This window comes from Antrostomus carolinensis, unplaced genomic scaffold (genome assembly GCF_000700745.2).
Source record: "Antrostomus carolinensis isolate BGI_N321 unplaced genomic scaffold, ASM70074v2 scaffold2106, whole genome shotgun sequence".
Lineage (NCBI taxonomy): Eukaryota > Metazoa > Chordata > Aves > Caprimulgiformes > Caprimulgidae > Antrostomus > Antrostomus carolinensis.
The window spans coordinates 27,415-47,696 of NW_010320993.1; the positions used below are offsets into that span (position 1 = coordinate 27,415).

The 20,282-nt window shown below is 37.9% G+C and overlaps 1 protein-coding gene across 8 annotated transcripts in view; it reads left to right on the plus strand.

The window, feature by feature from the left end:
- The window catches only part of EYA1 (EYA transcriptional coactivator and phosphatase 1), an 83,807-nt gene that overhangs the window by 22,142 nt on the left and 41,383 nt on the right, over positions 1 to 20,282 (plus strand). For 4 of the 8 annotated variants that reach the window (XM_029085387.1, XM_029085384.1, XM_010169741.2 and 1 more), the window contains 4 exons: positions 4,889 to 4,971; positions 5,395 to 5,581; positions 17,099 to 17,238; positions 18,376 to 18,459. In XM_029085387.1, coding sequence (XP_028941220.1) covers positions 4,889 to 4,971; positions 5,395 to 5,581; positions 17,099 to 17,238; positions 18,376 to 18,459 — 494 coding nt within the window. Of the gene's footprint in view, positions 1 to 4,888; positions 4,972 to 5,394; positions 5,582 to 12,715; positions 12,720 to 17,095; positions 17,239 to 18,375; positions 18,460 to 20,282 lie in introns of all 8 variants that reach the window. The other 4 variants (XM_010169745.2, XM_010169746.2, XM_010169748.2 and 1 more) reach the window with 2 other exon arrangements.

A 20,282-nucleotide genomic window follows, 5' to 3' on the forward strand; every position in this document is an offset into this window, starting at 1 on the left:
AGAGGGTAAAATAAAACACACAGGCTTATTAGGGCCTAGTATAACAATAAAGGTGATATGGTTTAGGCATAATAAACAGTTGGCACCCCATATTGGTTATCTAACAGCTCTAAAGGTGGATTTTTTTGTAAGGTACAGAGCAGAGGGATGTCAATAAAAACGGATTTTTAGGGAGGACAATGAAGTAATTTTGCAGATGTCTATGGGAAACTCATTCGATGGAGGGAGGAAATGGGGAGCAGCGTGGAATAACATGAGAGAGCACTTGTTGGAAAACTTTAAGACTAAATAGTGAATTCTGGCATTAGTAGAGCAAGGCTAGGACTTAGGTCAGTGGACTACGTAGAAGTCCGTCATAAAGGGTATTGCTTTGTTTTCTGTGATATGCAAAATGTGTATAAGATCAGAATTGTCAAGGTCCTGAAAGGATGGCAGTTGTCAAGAAATGGAATGGTAAGATCTTGGAAAGCATTTCAACTGTACACGTTGAAAAGCAAGGATCTAAAAATATTCTGCTAAAAGAAATATATTAGAGATGACCCAGTTGTGAAGCTGTAACGAGGCAAGGGTCAGAAGCATTGATTTCATGATAATATTGTCTGCAGGGCTGAGGGAGGAGGGCGTCTTAGCCTGGGTTCTACTCCAGCTGTGCTATGCTTGGGCTGATAGCTGCCCGCCTGCAGAGCACAGCAGATTGCTGAGAGTCTGGCTTGAGTGGAAGAGCCACAGGTCATAGTGGGAGAGTCTGGGGGTCCCCGTGGTGTGTATGTCATTTCTGTTGTGCTCATGAACTGCATGGCATGTGGATGAGGAAAGAACTGGTCTCCTATAGAAAAGTTACAGACCATAAGAATGGAAATAAAGAGAATATTTCAAATGAAAATCTTGGTGGAGTTGTTAGAAGTTAAGTAGAAAAGAATCACTGCTGCACAGGTCTTTCTTATAGATAAATTTTGACTGTATATATCTATATTATACATGAGAATATATGTCTTTTTAGTGTTTTAATTAGGCTAACTTTTGAATATGAAACAACTTTAAATTGACTTAATTCTTCCTTTTGATTGAACAGATGTTAAAATTAAACAAGAACATTTGTTTCCCTTTCCTCATTTAATTTTGTAAGAGAACCTATTCATAGTTTCAACTATTATTTAAGAGCAAAATTGATTCCCTTGACAGAAGATGGGGGTTGTGCTGCTGCTGTTCAGTTGTTTGTGCAGAAACCTCCGGAGAGGGAAAAGAGTATTCTCCCTTTCGCCTCTAGCAGTATAAGGGCAGGCTGCAGCCTCAGCCTTGTCATAGCCTGCAATAGCCGTTCTTCATCTCCTGTGTGCGGCTGCTGAGCTGCTAAATGGAGATAATGGATTCCACAACCAACCTACTTCACAACCAAGCGTGTGCTTGGTGCCCCACTGGCATTCTTGCCTGCAGTAAAGGGCATTTCCTAGCAGCCTTGCAGTTGCCATGCTCCTGCTCCCTGGTTGGGGTTACCTGGGACTCGAAAGCTTTGGAGTTGTTCTGGTTCCTCTCCCAGGGGTGAATGTCTCCCTGCAATGTAAAGGCACTGCCTCGTGGTGCGTGTGCAGCCAATTAAACCCAGTGCTTTTCCTGACCTTGCTAAAATTACATCATGATTAGTCACTGAACAATAGCAGAGGGAGAGGCTGCCAACTTTTGAAAATGCTGAAGAAAATCACTGCCTGTGACTTCTTGCTAAGGTTATTCTAGTAATTGGATTTTTGTTTGTTACAAATTTATCATCCCTATAACGGAGGGGTGCGGAAGGGAGAGGGCGGGAAGAGGACCTAGGTGGTTCTACTGCCCCATCTCCTCCCTCTCCCTCACCCTTACTTTAATGTGTTCCTTAAGCTGTTTTTCATGTAAGTTGCTTCATAGATGTTGAAAGACCACTTAGATGACTAATGGCTGTGGGAATGGGCCGTTGTTCCTATATTGGCAGAGTTACAAGGGTTGCTCAGTGAGGGTAAATGGAGTGGAGAAGCTGGGGGAAACGCCAAGGAAAGCTCCATTTACAACTGTCTTCTTGCGTACCCTTTTGGTTGTGATAAAAGCGTGGCTTTTACCCTGCACCCAAGTATCCTACCGCTGGAAGGGTACTAGACCTGTGATGAACATTGTTTTAGTTACCAAGACTGTAATGTTTGAGGATATACTAACCAATTGGTTTGGGAATTCATCCATTAAAAAGTAAACGTTAAGGTATTCAGTTATTATTATACAGTATAAAAATATTGTGCTGGATGGCTAAGCAGTTACTAGGACAACAAGGGGGAGTTTGCCAAAGATTTTTAAACACTGTAAGCAAACGGAAGAAACCTTGAGTTTAAATAGCCCATATGGTCGTCTTTGGCTTTCCCAGGAGAGCTGCACTAAACTTCGGCCACATACATTGTACCCTGATGACAGGCATAGCCCGTGGCAAGGAGACTGAGCTAGGAAAGCAAATGGACTTCTGTGGCCAATACACAGGGGAGGACTCATCCTGCGCCTCGCGGCGGCACGGGGGCTCGCCCTGCGCCCTGGTCCCAGCAGGGTCCGGCCATTTTCTGACTCTGACTGGGATTCCCAGCTTTAATGTGGGTTCGCACTCTTTGCAAAATAGACCTTTGACCTGCAATTTACAGCTTTTATCACATTTTAAAGCTGCGTGGCTGGCCAACTTGGGGCAGTAAATCTTGTGCCTTTCATAGAGATTCTTATTTTTTTGTTTGTTTAGCTAAGGCAGGAACAGCAGCTCTATGCCGTGCCGAAGCTGATTATTTAAAAAGCAAATGGCAAGATTGGAGTATTTTAAAAACAACTTTAGGCCAGTAGTTCTGGGTGGCCCACAAAGCCATTTCTGAGAAACCTGCTTCATGTTTGTTACGGTCTAGGAGACCCCTACCCCTCCTCCATAGGAGCCAGCACTGACCATGAGATGAAAGAGAGAGATCTGTGGGTTAGTATGTGTGTGTCTTTGTCTGAGAGGGAGAGATGCTGGCTGGCATGTAATTACTTTTCTCATTTGCTCTTGCAAATTATTTGCCAAACTTTCTGTGGAAAGATAATGTATTTCTCAAAAAAAGATTTGGGGTTGTTTTGGTTTTTTTTTCTTCCTCTAACTATGAGAGGCTTTTTATATCTTTTTAGAATGGCTCAAACCATGCCCCTATAAAACCTGTGTTTGAATGTATTACTGCATCGCTCAGAAATAACTACAGAAATAGAAAGAGACACAGTGGCTTACATTCTCCTAGCCAAAGCACTCTTAGAAATAAAAAAGCGTTTCAAAATTTTGCAATTTAAAATATTTTTCAGCTGTATTTTGGCTGTGGGGTTTGTTATAATAAAAAAATAACATCTGTTTTCCAATTTTAAATTAAATTTGCAACATGTTTTTCTCATTAGTACTGTTTATCTGTACTATCTGCTAAACTTGGATGTCAACTCTTCTGCTGAAGTAATCTGGTTTTAGTTCACAGGATTAGTAGCTTCTATCAACAACCACAGAGCTTTTGCACTAATAGCAAATACAAGAGAAATGTTTGCAGTCATTATCACACGTTAAGTTTAAGCTTCATCTTTTACTCCCACTGCTGTTGGACTTCACATGTCCTACTTCGAGGCTTAACTTGTATGTGTTTGTGGTAACTTTTGCAATCAAAGCACAAAGCATTTAAATATTTTTCCTTCTGACTTCTTATAGCTAGGAACCCTACAGGTTTGGGGTTTTTTGTTTAAAAAAGTAAATAGCTCACAAGTGCCCTTTAGGGGCTGTGCTAAGCGTGCAGGACTGCCTGCATTCCTCGCTGTTTGGATTTGCAAGAAATCTCACTTTTCCTAGAGAGTAACCACTGCATAGGATTTGGTTGTTAATTGAGTTGTGTCAGGTACGTGAGAGGATCAGTGTATCTGTGTGTCTGGCTCCCTGCTGATTTCCATCCCTCCTTGCCTCCTTTGCTCACCTGCAAGCTTTTGCTCCCAAGGTCTCGGTATATCTTTGCACTAAGGGAGGTTTCAGTGTCGAGAGAGGCTGTGAACAACCTGTGCACTTTAATGCGGGCTCCTTGCTGGCTGGTGCTCTCCCACTGGACGAGTTCAATAGGTTGCTCCATTACAGACTTTCTAGTGGCTTATGTAGCTTCATCCTGTACATCCATATGTCTCAGCTGGTGGCTGTGTCACTCTCAGGTTATAACCAGCGAGGGCAAAACAGCTGAAAGGGGGTTGCTGCCCTTTTAGTCGAACAGCTTCTCAGGTTAGGTATTAAACAAGGGCTCCATCTGTCTATTTTTGGTGGTTCATGAGGGGAGGAGGGAGGTGAAGGCAGTAATTCAGTCTTTAGGCTAAATTCAATATTTGGTCTCCCTTCTCAGAGAGGTACTTTTTTTTTCCCTTGTATCATGCCCGGTAGACTCTGTCAAAAAAGAAAAAGGTTTGTGGCCCAAGGCTTGTCTACGATCAATTAGCAAATCCTAATGGCTTCATAGTTGGGCTGAGCTGTTTGGAGCAGGGAGTTACAGCTTTTGCTATTCCTTCAGGTGCTGAGGCTCAGGGAGGGGGGAGGACTCGGTTCTTGAAGGCAGTAGGAGAAACAGAGCCAGTGGGCTTCAGTGAGGGGAGACGGCATCTCTCAGGACAAGGCTCGCGGTTATTGTTCAACAAAAACTGGAAGTGAAGAAATGCAGTAATGAAACACAGGGTGTAAGAACGATGAATTATCACTTTCCCTATATTAATATGTTATAGAGCTGATGACAACCGAATTGGTCAACATATGGGAAATATTACAAATATGCCATATCCTTATGATATAATCTCATGATGGAAGTTATTTTCCAATACTGTGTTTTAGTAACTCACATAATTTTTCATTTCATTTCAGGCAGCAGTTTTACAACATCATCAGGACTGTATGCAGGAAATAATTCACTCACGAATTCTACTGGATTTAATAGTTCACAACAGGTAAATTTGCAAATACGAGTCAAGAAAACTTTATCAAACTTAGAATTACCATCCACAGAAAAAAATGTAACCCTTAAGTAATTTTTTTTAAATGAAATTAGCATAATTTCAAGTTAAACTAATGTTTATAAATGTTTTTCTGCAGTTCATCGTCTTCCAGTAGTAGGACTAATTGTGTAAGTTTGATGTTCTTATTCACACATCTTCAGTATTGTGCCTAATAAACTATTTGTATGAGAAGACATACTAAATTATGTGTAATTTAAATTTCATTTACTGCCTCACAGCTTTAGGCCCTACAGCATCCAGTCCAGGAAGCATACGTGCTGAAAGCCTGACATGTGTTTGTAGTTATATTTTGGAATTTATACTAAGAAGTAGCAAAACTTTCATGGGCTATTCGGTTGCTTTTTTGTCTTGCAGGAATATCCCTCTTATCCCAGTTTTGGCCAAGGCCAATATGCACAGTATTATAATAGCTCTCCATATCCTTCACATTACATGACAAACAGCAACACCAGCCCAACAACACCCTCCACAAATGCAACGTACCAGCTTCAAGAACCACCATCTGGCATCACCAGTCAAGCGGTTACAGATCCTGCAGCAGGTAATTACATGGATTTTATGGTCCCTATGAAGCATGTTTTTTGTAAGTTGAAAGAGGGTTGAATTGGATTTTGTGTGTGTGTGTGTGTAGTCATTGAATTATTTTTTTTGATTATTATTTCTTAATCCTGAGCCTGTGGCATGTCTTGCACAGGTTCAAAATAGACTAAAGAAAAAGCAGGATCAGTAAAAGTTTAAAGCTTGTATGAAATACAAGTTGTTTGTATTTATTTGTAAAATGCTAAAATGCTTGTGTTAAAAATTGCAGGATATGGAAAGGTCTTTAAACCAGAACCTGATGCTTTTAAGCTCTGTCTTCATTAAGATAAATTCCTTCGATTTTTTCCTAAGACTGAAATCAAGAGGCCTTCAGACCATAGCCCAACTGTCCACTTTAAAGAGAGCTTTTGTGTTTTTCACTTTTAGAGGACATAATAATGCTTGTAATGGGGAGTTGAAATTGCACAAGTGTTTCCATTTTAAGAAAAGATTTTCAGTGGTTTGTCCTTCTTCCCAGTCATTTTACCTTTCTTGCTGGAATTTGGCAGTCCTTTACTAGTTGAGATATTTTTTTCAACATTTATGCCAAACCGCTCCAGCTGTTTTTGGAAATGTGAGGTGAAAAATACTTTTCCCATTATTAAAAAAAAAAGAAATTACATTTTTTAACAGTTCAAACATGTCAGTACTTAGTAGATGGCAGAAGTTTGAAATCTGTCAGAAAGAAAGTCCAAGGTTGCAGATGTGTTTTGCAGTAATGTGGTAAGAAGCAGCTATGATTTGGCAATGTTATCAGACAGTTTTGTTTTAGAGTTTTGTTGGGGAGGTTGGTTTTAGTTTTCTAGAAGTACTTGGTGGGACTGATCTTGCATGAGCAATATGAGCTTTAATATTATTTGCTAGGATTCTCTTGCTTTTCTGCATGAGTGTGTACCTGAAGAAAATATATGCAGTATTGTCTCTTTTGATACATTTGCTGAAAGTAAGTAGGGAAGAAAATACAGCTGGTGTGTGTGTTTATATACATGAGTTCACATGTGTGTGCAATGTATTTGAGAAAGGAATATATATGAATGCACATTGGAGCGTGCAGATTTTGGAATATATGGGAGTGTATTGGAGTCTGCATAATTACTCTGCTTTCCACTTTGTTTTTTAACTTTTTGGTTTTGTTTTCTTGTGAGTTTTTTTGCTTTTCTTTTTAAATTGGAAGCAGTAAGTTCCTCTTACCTCCCAAAAACCAAATGTGATCAAGTTTTAGCTTTTATCAAGATACTAAACTTGAATTGTCGTATCATGTGGGTCTTGATCTTTTGCAAAATCTTTGCATATATTTTTTTAAAGTAGTTGATACTTCCTAAAAGCAGCACTAAACACATACGGAGAGAAGAAATACATTTTTTCCCAAGTTCAAACTTAGTGGCTTAAAGGCTGTCTTCCTATTTAAAAAAGCTTTCTGTACTCTGTAAGCCTGGACAGAACTTTTCTCTCAGTTCCTTTATAAGAAGTTTTTCTTCTCTCCCTCAAATCTTCCACACTCTTGTTAAGAATGTTTTTTCTAAAACATTGAAAGAACTTGGTGGGTCCTGCACTTTAGCCCTCTTCTAGTTTATGCTTTCGTGTATTGAAAGCTGTACATCCGTGGGTGTCCCACCACTGCTCCCTGAGACGTGTTCCTTGGTCATGTGCACATCTCTCTGGCATTGCTGGGACTGCAGTCTCTTTCCCCGAGATATTTGTGTTACCAATTTAACACTTCTGAAAAAGTTCCTTCAAATGGTTTGCAAATAACAAGTCTTAATGTAGGTATGGGTTATCTTGTGCTGGCTGCCTGTACCACAGGCAATGATATGTTTAGGAAAGTACCAGCTGTAGGCCATTCTCTATTAGGAGAGCTAATGGAAGCCTTCATTCACCAACATGGTCACATGGTATAGGGTTAGACCAAGATTTCTCAATTTATCTTTACACACTTGTTTTTATGCATTTAAGGTAGGATCAAGCCTATTTAGACTCCTTCTGTATTGAGTGGCAGAGAGATGAGTTTAGAGTTCAGTTTAATTACAGTCTTAATTCTGAGGTGCCAAAGCCTCTCCACTGGTATTACAGCAATTTAAGGTGGCTGGCATACCAGTGTTGGGTACTGTACCTCTTTAGTAGAATGGGCTCCAGCTGCTGAATTGCAGCTATTCTTACTGGATGTTGACATCTCTAGAGATCTTCTATATTTAAAAAAAACATGTAATCTGTGTGGTTCTGAACTATGCCAGCACAAGCACAGAATGGCCTTCAGACTTTACAGAGGCACCAGGATAATTTGACAGACAGAGGTGGTTCCTATGAATTTGGGCCAGTAAGTGAAACAGAAGAGTGTGGTAAGAAACATGTGAAAAGAGAGAAAGTAATTATGTGCTCTTGTGACATTTTTAGTAGAGTTTTGCAGACTCAGAAAGCTCAGATAATTTAACTTAAAATATGTTTAATTCCTTGTCTAAATATAAAGGAATCCTTTTATGGTTTCCCACAGTTCCTAGTTAAATATGCAAGTCTTTGCCATGCAACCCAAGCCCAGGGATTCTTGCAAAGAACCTGAGATTTTTCATGCTTAGTGTTTCTTTTTTCTCTTTCTTTTGTGGATCTGAAGAATTTATTGTACCTCAGTCATGACAAAGCCTTTTGATTGCACAGGGGTTGATAGTCCCCGTCTCCATAAATCAGACATACAAATCAATGTTATTTTCTTGTGAACAGAAGGCTGTATTTTTGCTGCTAATCAGAAAATTATTAAACAAGACAATAAATCTCAATACGACATTTCAAATTTTTAATGTCTGCTTTGCTTTGGATTTCATTGGAAATTTTGTTTCAGTTCAAAAGTAAGAATTTTCAAAGTATTTTTCCACTTGTAGAATTCAAACTTTTGCTTTACAATATAAAATGTTTTTCATCAGAATAACAACAGAATATTAGGTTCCTTCTGGGATGAGCTTTCAATCCATACATGAGTAGTTTATCCCAGGTATGAAGAGCAAGTTGCTGATTTTTCATGTGAGCTGTAGTATGTAAGAGAATTAATAATAATTAAAATTATAAAAAAATAATGAAAGCAGACTAGTGAGCAAAAATTCACTCTTCCTTCCAATACTCAAATTCAGTAGGTTCAGAGCGAGCAAAAGCAATATTTCATATGTTGCAAATAGGTAAGCTCTGCAGCTCCCTTGCTGCAGGATGTTGTGGTTGTAAAAAGTTTATTCCAGTTCAAGCATTGCTTAGACAAACTCGAAGGTTGTATTTACACAGATAATGAATTCAGTTCTAGAAATTCTTGACATAAAAAAATCACTGGAGCCAGTGGATGAATTAACACTGTGTGTATGTCTGTCCATTTTACTCTCTCTCACCTAGCCACCTGCTCTTGGCTGGTGCTGAAATGTATCCTGGATGGATGGAATATTGCCCTAATCCATTATGCCTGTCCTGATGTTCTAAAATAATTAGAGGAACATCCATAATGTGTTTTTCTAAGAGTTAATGTAGAAAATTACTACATTTTCTAAAGCTTTAATAATTTTCTCTTGCAGTTTTTCAACTCCATCACTGGTTGAAACTGGTAACAAAAAATTATAGATTTGTGCAAATTTTTGTTTAGAAATGCAGTCAACAAAAGCTGAATTTATCCTTTATTTCAGATGATGCTGTATTTATAATTTATTAAACAGTGTTTCACCCAAGAAAGACTTGCATTTACTTGCATTTCATCTCTTTCAGTTTTCTTGGTTTCTGCAATAAGTATGTTTAAAATATTACTGGAAGGTTTTTGGGTTTTTTGTTTTTTTTTTTCATATTACTCACATACTTCACAATGCAGATTAAAAACCCATAAGGGCTGTGCTAGGCAACAAAAATTGTTCTCAGCCATGGGTCACCATTTTACTCTTAAAGACTAAGCTTATTTTTCCTTGAACACTATATCACATTTAGTATTGCTAAAGGGAAAACTACTTTTACAATTTCTCCTTATTATGTTTCATAACAATAAATTGGAGACAGGAAAGTGAAACAGAACAAAGAGACTATGTAGTCAACTTTTCTCTAATACCAGTATGGAAACAAACACTGCCATATTCGTAGTACATATGTTCTAATGTTTGCTCTTTTTGAGAAATACAAAGGAAGAGTAAATCTATGTATACATTTATATAGGAAGGAAACACAATGAAAATTCTGTAAAAGCAGAAATGGGATTAGATGCAATAATGAATGGCTAAGTATGACACTGGTTTTGCTTTTCTGATGATGGTTGTTCTCCTGTTTTTATGTTAACAATATACAAATTTTAACTCCTTTGCATTGCATTCAACAACATACAGCCTGACTCACAGTCACAAGATATGCAGAGGCTAAGAACTTGATGCCCTTTTCAATAGTTTTTTTTAGTAGATAAACAGGAAGTTCATCATTGTTTTTAGCAGGATTAAAAGTAACAATAATTTCAAATTGTTTGAAACCATAAATAATGAGTAAGGAAGGAGTACCCACAGTGGAGAGATGTACTGCCCATTTGTACATACCAGTCCCTGCCCATTACGGGATTGCTTCATCTTTTTTTTTCTTCAACATTGAAAGCCAGAGAAAAAATTCTGGACCACTGCAGGGTTTGTTAATATAGTTATTGTCATACATACCTAATGTATACTGGTTTACATAATATACAGAATACTATATTTTGTAATTATTTCTAATGTACCATCTTGAATCAAAAAGTCACCCAAGTCTTGAAATAAATCAGCATTTTTGCCAATATTTTTAACAGATTATTGAGGGGTTCTGTCAAGTTCATAATAGTATGCTAGTAGTCCTCAATAGGCAAACATTAGATTCATTTTTCCGAGGGAGAAGATTTTGACATTTTGTCAAAACAGCACTAAAAATGTCCTTCTGTGATCCTGTCAGCAGGCATTAATTTATTTCTTGTAATACTTATTTAGTGCTTTTACTTATTTACTGCTGCAGTAGTAGTATTTTTTTTTTAGTGAGAAGTAAAAAAAAAAAAAAAAAAAGTCCTCAAATACCTATGTGATTCTGTTGCATTGTTTGATCCTGGTCCAGTTTTATGTAAGAAGTAAAGCAAGAAGCATGTATAGTGAAATTTTGTGTTTAGTTTTATTCATAGAAAACTAAGAAAATCATAGCTGAGACTGATATATTAAAAAAACTACCTGTATCTTACACTTTTATTTTGGTATAGTAAGAAAATCATAGACTGATATATTAAAAAAACCTACCTGTATCTTACACTTTTATTTTGGTATACATGAGTTGACATAACACTGGATTGAGGATTTAAGGTCTTTATTTGAAATTAAGTATAAGAACTGGGGGGAAACCATTAATCTGGGCACAATCTAAATGGAAAATATTTGTACGTACCTATTTGCAGAGACATTTGACTATAGTAGCTGTCCTAGGCCCATCTCATCCATGTGATTTACATTGTGACATGAGATATGATTACTTTGATCATGTGCGTTTACTCCTTTTTGCATATCCTTTCAGTGTAGCAGGGAAAAAGTCTGATGAAATTTGCAATGGCTTCAACAACAGCAAGAGCTCTACCCACGCACTTGCCAGTCAGATTTACCTAGATATAGACTTGATTTTGGGTTTTCTGGGACAGCAGATAGTTTTCCCCAAATTTGTCATTTGATGCTATTGCTGTACAGTAAATTGAAATCAATAGTAAGAAAATGGAGGTGTCACTTAGTGGGATTTCCATAACAAACAGAAAGGATTTATAGAATACAGTGTTGCAAATGGCATCTCTGTGGCTGTACTGTCTGTTCATAAGTCATCAAAGTGTTCTCGTTTATGAGATGGTAGAAAATTGTCCTGTGTGACAAAACCATCAAAACTGCCCACAATGACGTGTAACAGGGAAGAATATGCTTACAATATTGTATGTCAAGTTGCAATAACGTGGTTCCTTGTAGCGTGGGGGAAGGTCTGCTACAGTATGGTTCATATATTTTAGGTAAAAGAGAATGAAAACATATTTTATTCCTTACAATTATGCGTAGGTTGGAAAAGGAGTTATACATTTATTGAATCTGAGTTAAAAATGTTTTTCTTACTGACCAGAGAAGTCAAGATTGGGTCTATTACACTTGGTCAAAGTTTGGAAGAGGGAATTCTGAGTGTGCGAAGCAGAAACAAGACATAACATTTGGTGACAGACAGCCTGGAGCAGGGTGCAGAGAGGTGCCATAGCAGAGCTCTAAAATTATATGTCTGTTAGTGGATGCAGAAGGATAACTGCTACTACAATATTATTATAATTTTGCGGAGGTGTAGGCAACACACAGACCTTTAGTGGTCCAGGTGGAGAACCAACCTCATGCCCTGCCTGGCACAGTGACCTTCAGCAAACACCCCATGAGCAGCAAGGACAGGCTAAGCTTGTATAAGACTCGCCCTAAGGACTTTTCCAGCTTCCAGATACTTTAATCTCAGGGGATTTCCAAAGCTGTTGTTGTTAGTATGTTTAGGGTGTGCCTATATTAGCATTTTAATTTGGAGCAGGAGTTTGTTTTGAAGTGAAGAGCTTTGGCCCAGCAGAGTGGTCCTAGAGCACCCAGCTGGAGTCCTTCCAGGCAAAACTAACCTGGAAGGTGTCCTCCAGGACAGCTTCTAATTCCTCCAGCCTCTACTGAGGATGCTCAGGAAGTGAGATCAGGCTGGACCTAGAAAAATGACCTCCCAGAAACAGACAGTGAAGACTAGGGTCATTGCCACCGCTTGTTTGGTCACACAGACCCAACCTGCCACAGTACCCCTGAACTCCTCTCTTCCAAGGATGTCTCCAGGCTCATCTTGAACCCTTGTAATCTTTTAGGAGCCTGGCATTTTTTGAGAAAAGGTGCTACAAATCTCCTAGTTTGGGATTTGTTTTTTGTTTGGGTTTTTCTTAACCTCAGACTAGATATAAGGAAAAAAATTTTTATGATGTGGGTTGTGAAGTGCTGCAACAGGTTGCCCAGAGAGGTGGTAGATGCCCCATCGCTGGAAGCGTTCAAGGCCCAGTTGGATGGGGCTCTGAGTGACCAGATCTAGTTGAAGATGTCCCTGTCCACTGCAGGGGGGTTGGACTAGATGACCTTTGAAGGTCCCTTCCAAACCAAACCATTCTGTGATTCTTTTTTCTGAACTACCTGTTCTTGTGTTTAAACCTGGCTGCTGCTAGTTTCCTTTGGTGATCTTGCTTTAGTATTGGAACAAGCAGCGGAGACCTGATCCTCACCCCCTTTTCCACTCATGGCTTTAGAATCATAGAATTGTTTTCATTGGAAAAGACCTTTAAGATCATCGAGTCCAACCAGTTTTGTGGAGGGATGGGTTTTCTCCTGCATTTCCCTGTGTTTGTGATGCTGAGGAACAGGATAAAATTAAATGCTTTAGAAACATAATCATTTCCCTTGGCTAATAATAAAGTATATCTGTTACTATGAAGTTAGCTGAGGTTGAAGAAATTAACCTCCTCCTGCCAATGAATGTAGAATAATGGGTATAGCAATAATGTGTTTTCTGGCTATATAGCTTGACTTCAGCAAAGCTTTTGCTGCCTTGACACTTGAATCTTTTCACTTAAAAATCTTATAAGCAAACTAGGCTAAAGCAGTCTAGCAGAAACTACAGCAGAATGATATAAGGCTGCTTAGGAAACCATGGCCAGAGAGAAGTCAGTGAGAGCTTGCTGTTAAAATAGAAGGATGGCTACAGCAGCATTCCTCAGTGTCTGCCTTGGGCCCAGCATTTTCATCAATCATTTAGATGACGGAACAGAATGTGTTTGCCTATTAAATATGTAGATGACACCATGCTGAGAGGGGCTGCGAGTTCTTTGGAGACAGGATGAGAACTCAAAAAATGGAGATGTGATCTGAATAGGAGCAGGTGTGAGGTATACATTTAGGCAGGAATGATGAACTGCACAAATGTGGGATGGGGAATGTTGGCAGCTCCTTCCAGGCTCTACCTTTCCCTGCAGACCACTCAGTACTCCAAATATTAGTGGCACACCGAGTACTCTCAGCCGCTGTTGTTTTTCTTGCTCCAGAATTTGTCAGGGCTTGGGCTTGTCAAGGCTCTGGGCTCAGCTGGATACTGGATTCTTTAATTGAATTTCCTTATGAGGACCTGAGAGCGACCATTGGACAGTGAGCTGCTCACCCAGCCATGCACATGGAGGCTGCCCTGTCAAGCAGCATTAATCCGAAGAGTACATGCTACAGTTTCCATTTACATACATGGAATAAGTTTCTTACACACTATGTCACGTTTTCCTCCATTGGTTACTGCCATCTGTTGCACTGTTCATAAGAGACTGGTCTCCTGAGTAGGCTCAGAAGTGCCAGGTGTTATCAATGTTGTGTATTCAGTTCTTGTGCAATGTTTGGACAGGTCTTTGAGAAATGACCAGTTAGATGCTGTTTCTTCCTCAGAATCACAGAATCAGAATGTTGTGAGTTGGAAGGGACCCACAAGGATCATCCAGTCCTACTCTTGCCCTAGGGATCCTGAAACTAACATTTATTGAAAATATTGCAGAAAATGCAAATTTTCCCCTGACAAGTGGTGTCCAGGGAGGGTAGCCTGAGGGACATGGGATGTAAAGCTTTGCTAAGCTTTGCTTTGGATTGTGTCCAGTTTGGAGAGAAAATAGAGAGCAATAATCAAAGCCTGGAAAAGAGGATCATCAGAGAAGGGTTAACCTAGCAACAAAGGGGATCCAAGAACAGTCGTCAAATGCATGCAAATTCCATGAAGAGAATATTTTTTTCCACACTTATGTGGATGGAACTTAAATTGCTGTAATGAATGCGGAACTTGTAATGGTATGGCTGTTAAAGCACAGAGTAGATAGCCTGCAGAGATCCATAAGAGCAAGACAGGCAAATCTCTCTTGGTAATGATGCAGGTACCATGGGCCCCAGAAGGTTGTGATGTGTCCAGCCAAACTTGGGGTCTGAGATAGGGTTTGGGAGTCTTTCTGTCAGGTGAGAGTCTCACCCATTCAGACAGATGCCTTGCACCTGAGGAGGGGAGCTGGAAATGAGCGTCCACCCAGATTTGCAGCCCTGTGTTTGAAGTTTTGAATGCAGTATACTTAAATGAAGGTTTTTACAAAAATGGAAAGCTGGATGGCTCTTACAAACAGACTTTCTTCCCCATCCTCACCACGCCCTGCTCTGTGTGCTCACTCCTTTAGTTTTGCTTAGTTTTATTTGTCATGATTTTTTTTTATACTTTTCTAGGCTATCTGTTCCCTATTTTATTTAGTATTATTACTACTACCCCAAGTTTCATACTTAATTATTTTAGTCATCTCACATCTATGAGAAGACTTTAAAAAACTGGAATCTAAAGCCAAACTCCTAAAAATACTGTCAGAGACCAAGAGCAACCCTAATTTCAATTAGTCGATAAGAAATACAATTTTTCATTACATCTGAGTTTTAGAGCACATATTTAAAACATCATTGGCCAATATACCTGTTGAAGAAATTCCGGTCTGTTTATTTTACTGGGTTTTAATTTATTTCAAAGCCTTTGTGCATTGTTTTGTTTTTTTTATTTTTATTTTTTAGTAAGGACTTTAGTAATAAAAATAATGTATAGCAGATAAACTCATTGAAGTTTAAAAAGCTGAGAAAGTTTGTACTAGTTGAGTTATGATTTCTTATTTATGTTTTAGTACAGTACATGAAAGAGCAATCAGCATTCAAAGTATTAGTTTAAATAAACATTCTGAAGTGTACATTGTCATAGGAAAAAATAGGTATTATTGGAATGTACATGAACTTCAACATTTAAACCTCTGTCTTTAGTTGTGTAAACTGGTGTGGCTGGATGATTTTTGTTGTTTGGCGCATACAAATAATCTCTGTTTCAGGTATAGGTTGAGTCTTTTTTGAAAGTTCTTTGTTTTACCTTGAATTACATCTTAACGTGTTATTCTTTGTTTAATGTAGCCTAGGATACTTAGGTAAAAATATACTGTGAAATATATAATATATACTAATTTCCATTAAGTGTAGATTTGAAGGCTGAGTGTGAGAACTGCAAGACCTTTTCCTTTAATTCAGCACAAGCAATTGTTATTATTTTGAGTAATTGTGAATATGTGGTGTTACACAGATGTCTGGAGTCTCCTCCTTAATCTTACCTTTGACCTCAACAGGATGGTTTTTTAGGAGAAAGAATCACTTGTGTGAGAAGTATACCTGCCTGTTCAAACTGGGTTGCCATGGTCTAGACTGATTAAAAAGTAAATTAATATTGATACAAATATCCAGACTTTCTGAACTCTAAAGACTAGTTATGTTAACTGAGAAGTGAAATGGATAAATACATTGTATGCTGAAAATTCCAGCAGCCTTCACAAAAATAGGTTTTTCTTAGGAGAAAAAAAATAATGGTAACTGTCAAAATAAAAGTTTTTTCTCTGTGAACTTAAGACTGTGAAAGGAAGTCTTGAGAAGATATTGAAAACTGTGTTGTTGCATTTCTGAGCAGTACGGCACTTCTAGTTAAATGAGTTAGGAAAGGTAATTTGTGCTGGGTGTCTGCTTTGTTAATGTTCAAGCACTTCACTGTCAATGAGTATATGGATGTTAAGAATAGCAAAACATCTTCCACCTAGCATGTTTTCAGGAAAACTTTGTTGTTCTTGCATACGTAAATCATCATTTATTTTTCCCTGTTCAACAACAGTAAATATTTTTGAAAATATATTTTTTCTGAAACATAATACTTAGCATACAATACTGTTTACAAAGAATTGTATCCTATCTTGAATATACTCACTGGGAAAGTTCAGTGTTGAGCAAGCCTTTGAAGAATACTATAAATTTCATCTTCATAGTTGATGCGTATTTAAAACTTATTAATTGAACTTACTGTGGGAAAATAAGGAGTCTATTTTATGCCTTATGCAGAAAGAATTCTATTCATCTGGCTCAAATATAGCAGCAATCTAAAAGTGTCTGCAACCAGGCAATTTGGAAAAGTTCAACTTCTGTATGTTATTCTTTTTTCACAGCTGGATTTTTTTTTTTTCTTACAGTCACCATAATGGTTATCATAAAGCATGTTTCAAAACTTAGAATGAAATCAGTATTCTTTAAAAAAAAAAAGCTGATATCTCTTAAAATTGTTCATTTAGAATTTAATCTTGTCTGTGAAGTGATATAATCTTCTTTATGATTTGAAGGAAGGAAGATTTTTTTACTTCTTTTTTATTTGTTTACAGAAATAATTTATCCCTGTTGTTACATGTAACTTGAACTTGATGTAATTAATTTATGTATCAGTATTGCTACTTACCATTATAGATTTAACTGTTTTAGTTAGGACTCTTTAGTGAACATCCTGGTTTTAGTGTGTCATGTAAAAAGCAAGTAAATTGCACCTTTTGAAGTTTAAACTGAAAGGTAAAAATGACATTTCTTTACTACAGCAGAATACAGTACAATCCACAGCCCATCAACACCCATTAAAGATTCAGATTCAGATAGATTGCGTCGTAGTTCAGATGGGAAATCACGTGGACGGGGCAGAAGAAACAATAATCCTTCACCACCACCTGACTCTGATCTAGAGGTACATTATATTAGATGTCTTTGACATGTTACAGACTATTTTATCTTTATTTTGCAGACAGAACTATTATTTACACATAAAAAACAAAGTGGCATTGGATCTCCCTTTTTTTCCTAACGGTATTTTTGTAGAACATAGTTTTTCTTCTAAAGATACTTCTTCATGAAGAGCACCTACTTTCTCTGAAAAATACTGGGGGTTTCTTTCTCCTTTTGATTAAAAACAAAAAAAAGGCAATAAAAACCAAGCTTTTCACAAGTCAAAAAAAAGGTTTGTGTTTGGACAGGAGACACTTCTAGCACAACAGTGGTTTTTGTTCTCTCATGGTATGTTCACATTCCCCTCAGTGGCCCATGCTTTGTGTTGAGAACACATCTCCAGTGACACACCACAGCTATGAGTGTCCACCCTGCATTACTTTTCCTTTCCAAAAGCTTAGCCCGTTTGTCATCATGGGAAATATAATCTCACCAGGATTTAAAATACGTGTATTTGAACACTTTATTTTTCATTAAAATATCATTTTGTGTGTGGTCAGAGGACAAATTTAAAACACATATTTTCCATTGTCTGTAAGCAAAAGAATTATTTATTGATGCCATAAATTCTTACAAATGCAGCATCTAAGTTCATAATTTTCATTCTTTGGGTGCCTAAAATCCATTAAAAATGAACATAGACTGAGGAGATTTAAGTGCTTAGCAGCGATTTGCTTTATTTTGGTTTTAGAGGTCATTTTCAAGAGCAGTTATATGAACTTTGTTTTGTAAGATGCAGAAATGCAGAATTCAAACCCAGATTTACATTTCAGAGGCTTCTCTTCATTTATGTCAGTTTCTATCTCACATCTGGCTTTAAAATAATACAGCGTACATCTAATTTTCTGTGTGTATTTGACAATAGCTATAATTTTATTCTAATAGAATAATTTGATATAATAGAAAATGTAGTAAAAAGCTACCAGATTGTATTACCCTATTCTGGAAAAAAACTTGTTAGTTCTGAAAATAAATGGCAAGGAATGTAACCATTTCAATACAATTTTCTCATTTGTGCTCTTAGCGATTCAAATTTTAACTTTCCATTTCAAGTATGAGCTTCACAAAGGAACACATTGATTTGATTCTCTTTTTACAGAGAGTATTCATTTGGGATTTGGATGAGACAATCATCATTTTCCATTCCTTGCTTACAGGGTCCTATGCCAACAGATATGGAAGGGTAAGTGTCAAGAAACTGATGGAAATTTTAAGTAATATTGCTGGTTTATGGTTAATACATGAGGAAGACCAGAATATTAGTTGATTTTCCAGAGGCAAATGGTACTGGTGTTTCAAGACATAAAATATCAAGGAGTAAAGCTGTTTCACATGTTCATTCTTTGCACTTACTCAGCTCTTATATTCAGTAAAGAATTAAGTAGCATTGGGAGTAATACTTTGACTGCTTGAGGTTTAATTTGTAGGTACAGAGTATGAAACCTGTTGATATCATCAAAATCTGCAAAGGTTTAGCTCCCTTCAGAGAGTGAAGAACTCCCAGGAGTGATTGCTAAGATAACTTTTTAGTTCTGAGCAATTGGTAGTGGACTGTGCTCTGTATTGAGAAGGCAAGAGGAAGAATACATTTGGACACAGAGAGATTATTCTAAATTTTTTTTTAAATCTACATATTGGCTCATGTTTTTTAAAGTCTACTTAGGAGTCAAATCTTTCTGTTATGCATAGTCTATAAATCATAACTGAACTGATGAATATGTCTACAGACTGTGAGTTTTCTCGGTAATTCTCAGAAGAGAAATGCGGTCTTAGATGACTAAGAGCAGTTTATGAATTTAGTGCCCTTCTGAGATCAAACATCATCTTTCCTGGATTGTATTTGAAAGTTGATTGTCTCGGCTTGTGCTAAAATCTGTTGTGCCATTTCATATTCACCTCTTGTGAGGTATAACTAGAATGTGATTTTTTTTTTTTTTAATAACCTTAAGAAGTTCTTAATTTATAGAACAACCAGATAAGTTTCTCTGGCTTCATCTAATCACTCTGTCTTCTTTTAAGACTCATATTTATCACTAAAAAGTTTTACCCTACACCCAGTAGAGTGAAGGACAAAGCTACTACTGATTCAGTCTATGCCTGTGTTCTGAATTTTGACTTCCTCCCAATAGCTTTTTGCTTTATAAAAATGTAAAGCAGTACTTCTTTGCAACCTTTCTTGCTTGTTCAGGTGCAGTGTATTTTCAGAGGTGTTTGTTGTAATAGCAGCTTACCTGTTTGAGGAATATAATTAGGTTTTTTTCATTATGTGTCAGAAAAGTGAGCTAATGCAGCAGCGTTGGTTTCCTATGTGTTAATTGTTTCTATTTAGGTAGTAAAAGGACACTAGAAGATTAAATGTTTCAACAACTATTGTACGTTAGAATCATAGACTCATAGAATGTTGTGAGTTGGAAGGGACCCACAAGGATAATTGAGTCCAACTCTTGCCCTAGCTTAGGACAGTCACAAGATTCAGACCATGTGTCTGAGGGTGTCATCCAAATGCTTCTTGAATATTGTCAGGCTTGGTGCCATGACTACCTCCCTGGGGACCCTGTTCCAGTGCTCCACCACCCTCTGGGTGAAGAACCTTTTCCTCATGTCCAACTGAAACTTGCACTGGCACATCTTCCTGCCATTTCCTCTGGTCCTATCGTTGGTTGCCAGGGAGAAGACATCAGCACCTGCCCCTCCTCTTCCCCTTGTGAGGAAGTTGTAGACTGGAATGAGATCTCCTCTCAGTCTCCTCTTCTCTAGGCTGAATAATTCAAGTGACTTCAGCCTCTCCTCATACGGCCTCCCCTCTAAGCCCTTCAGCAATTTTGTGACCCTCCTCTGGACACTCTCTAGTAGCTTTTTATCCTTTTTATACTGTGGTGCCCAAAACTGCCCCCAGTACTCGAGGTGAGGCTGCACCAGTGCAGAGTAGAGCGGGATGATCTTGACCAGCTCGCAATGCAGTGCTTGATGCACTCCAGGACATGGCTGGCCCTCTTTGTCGACACG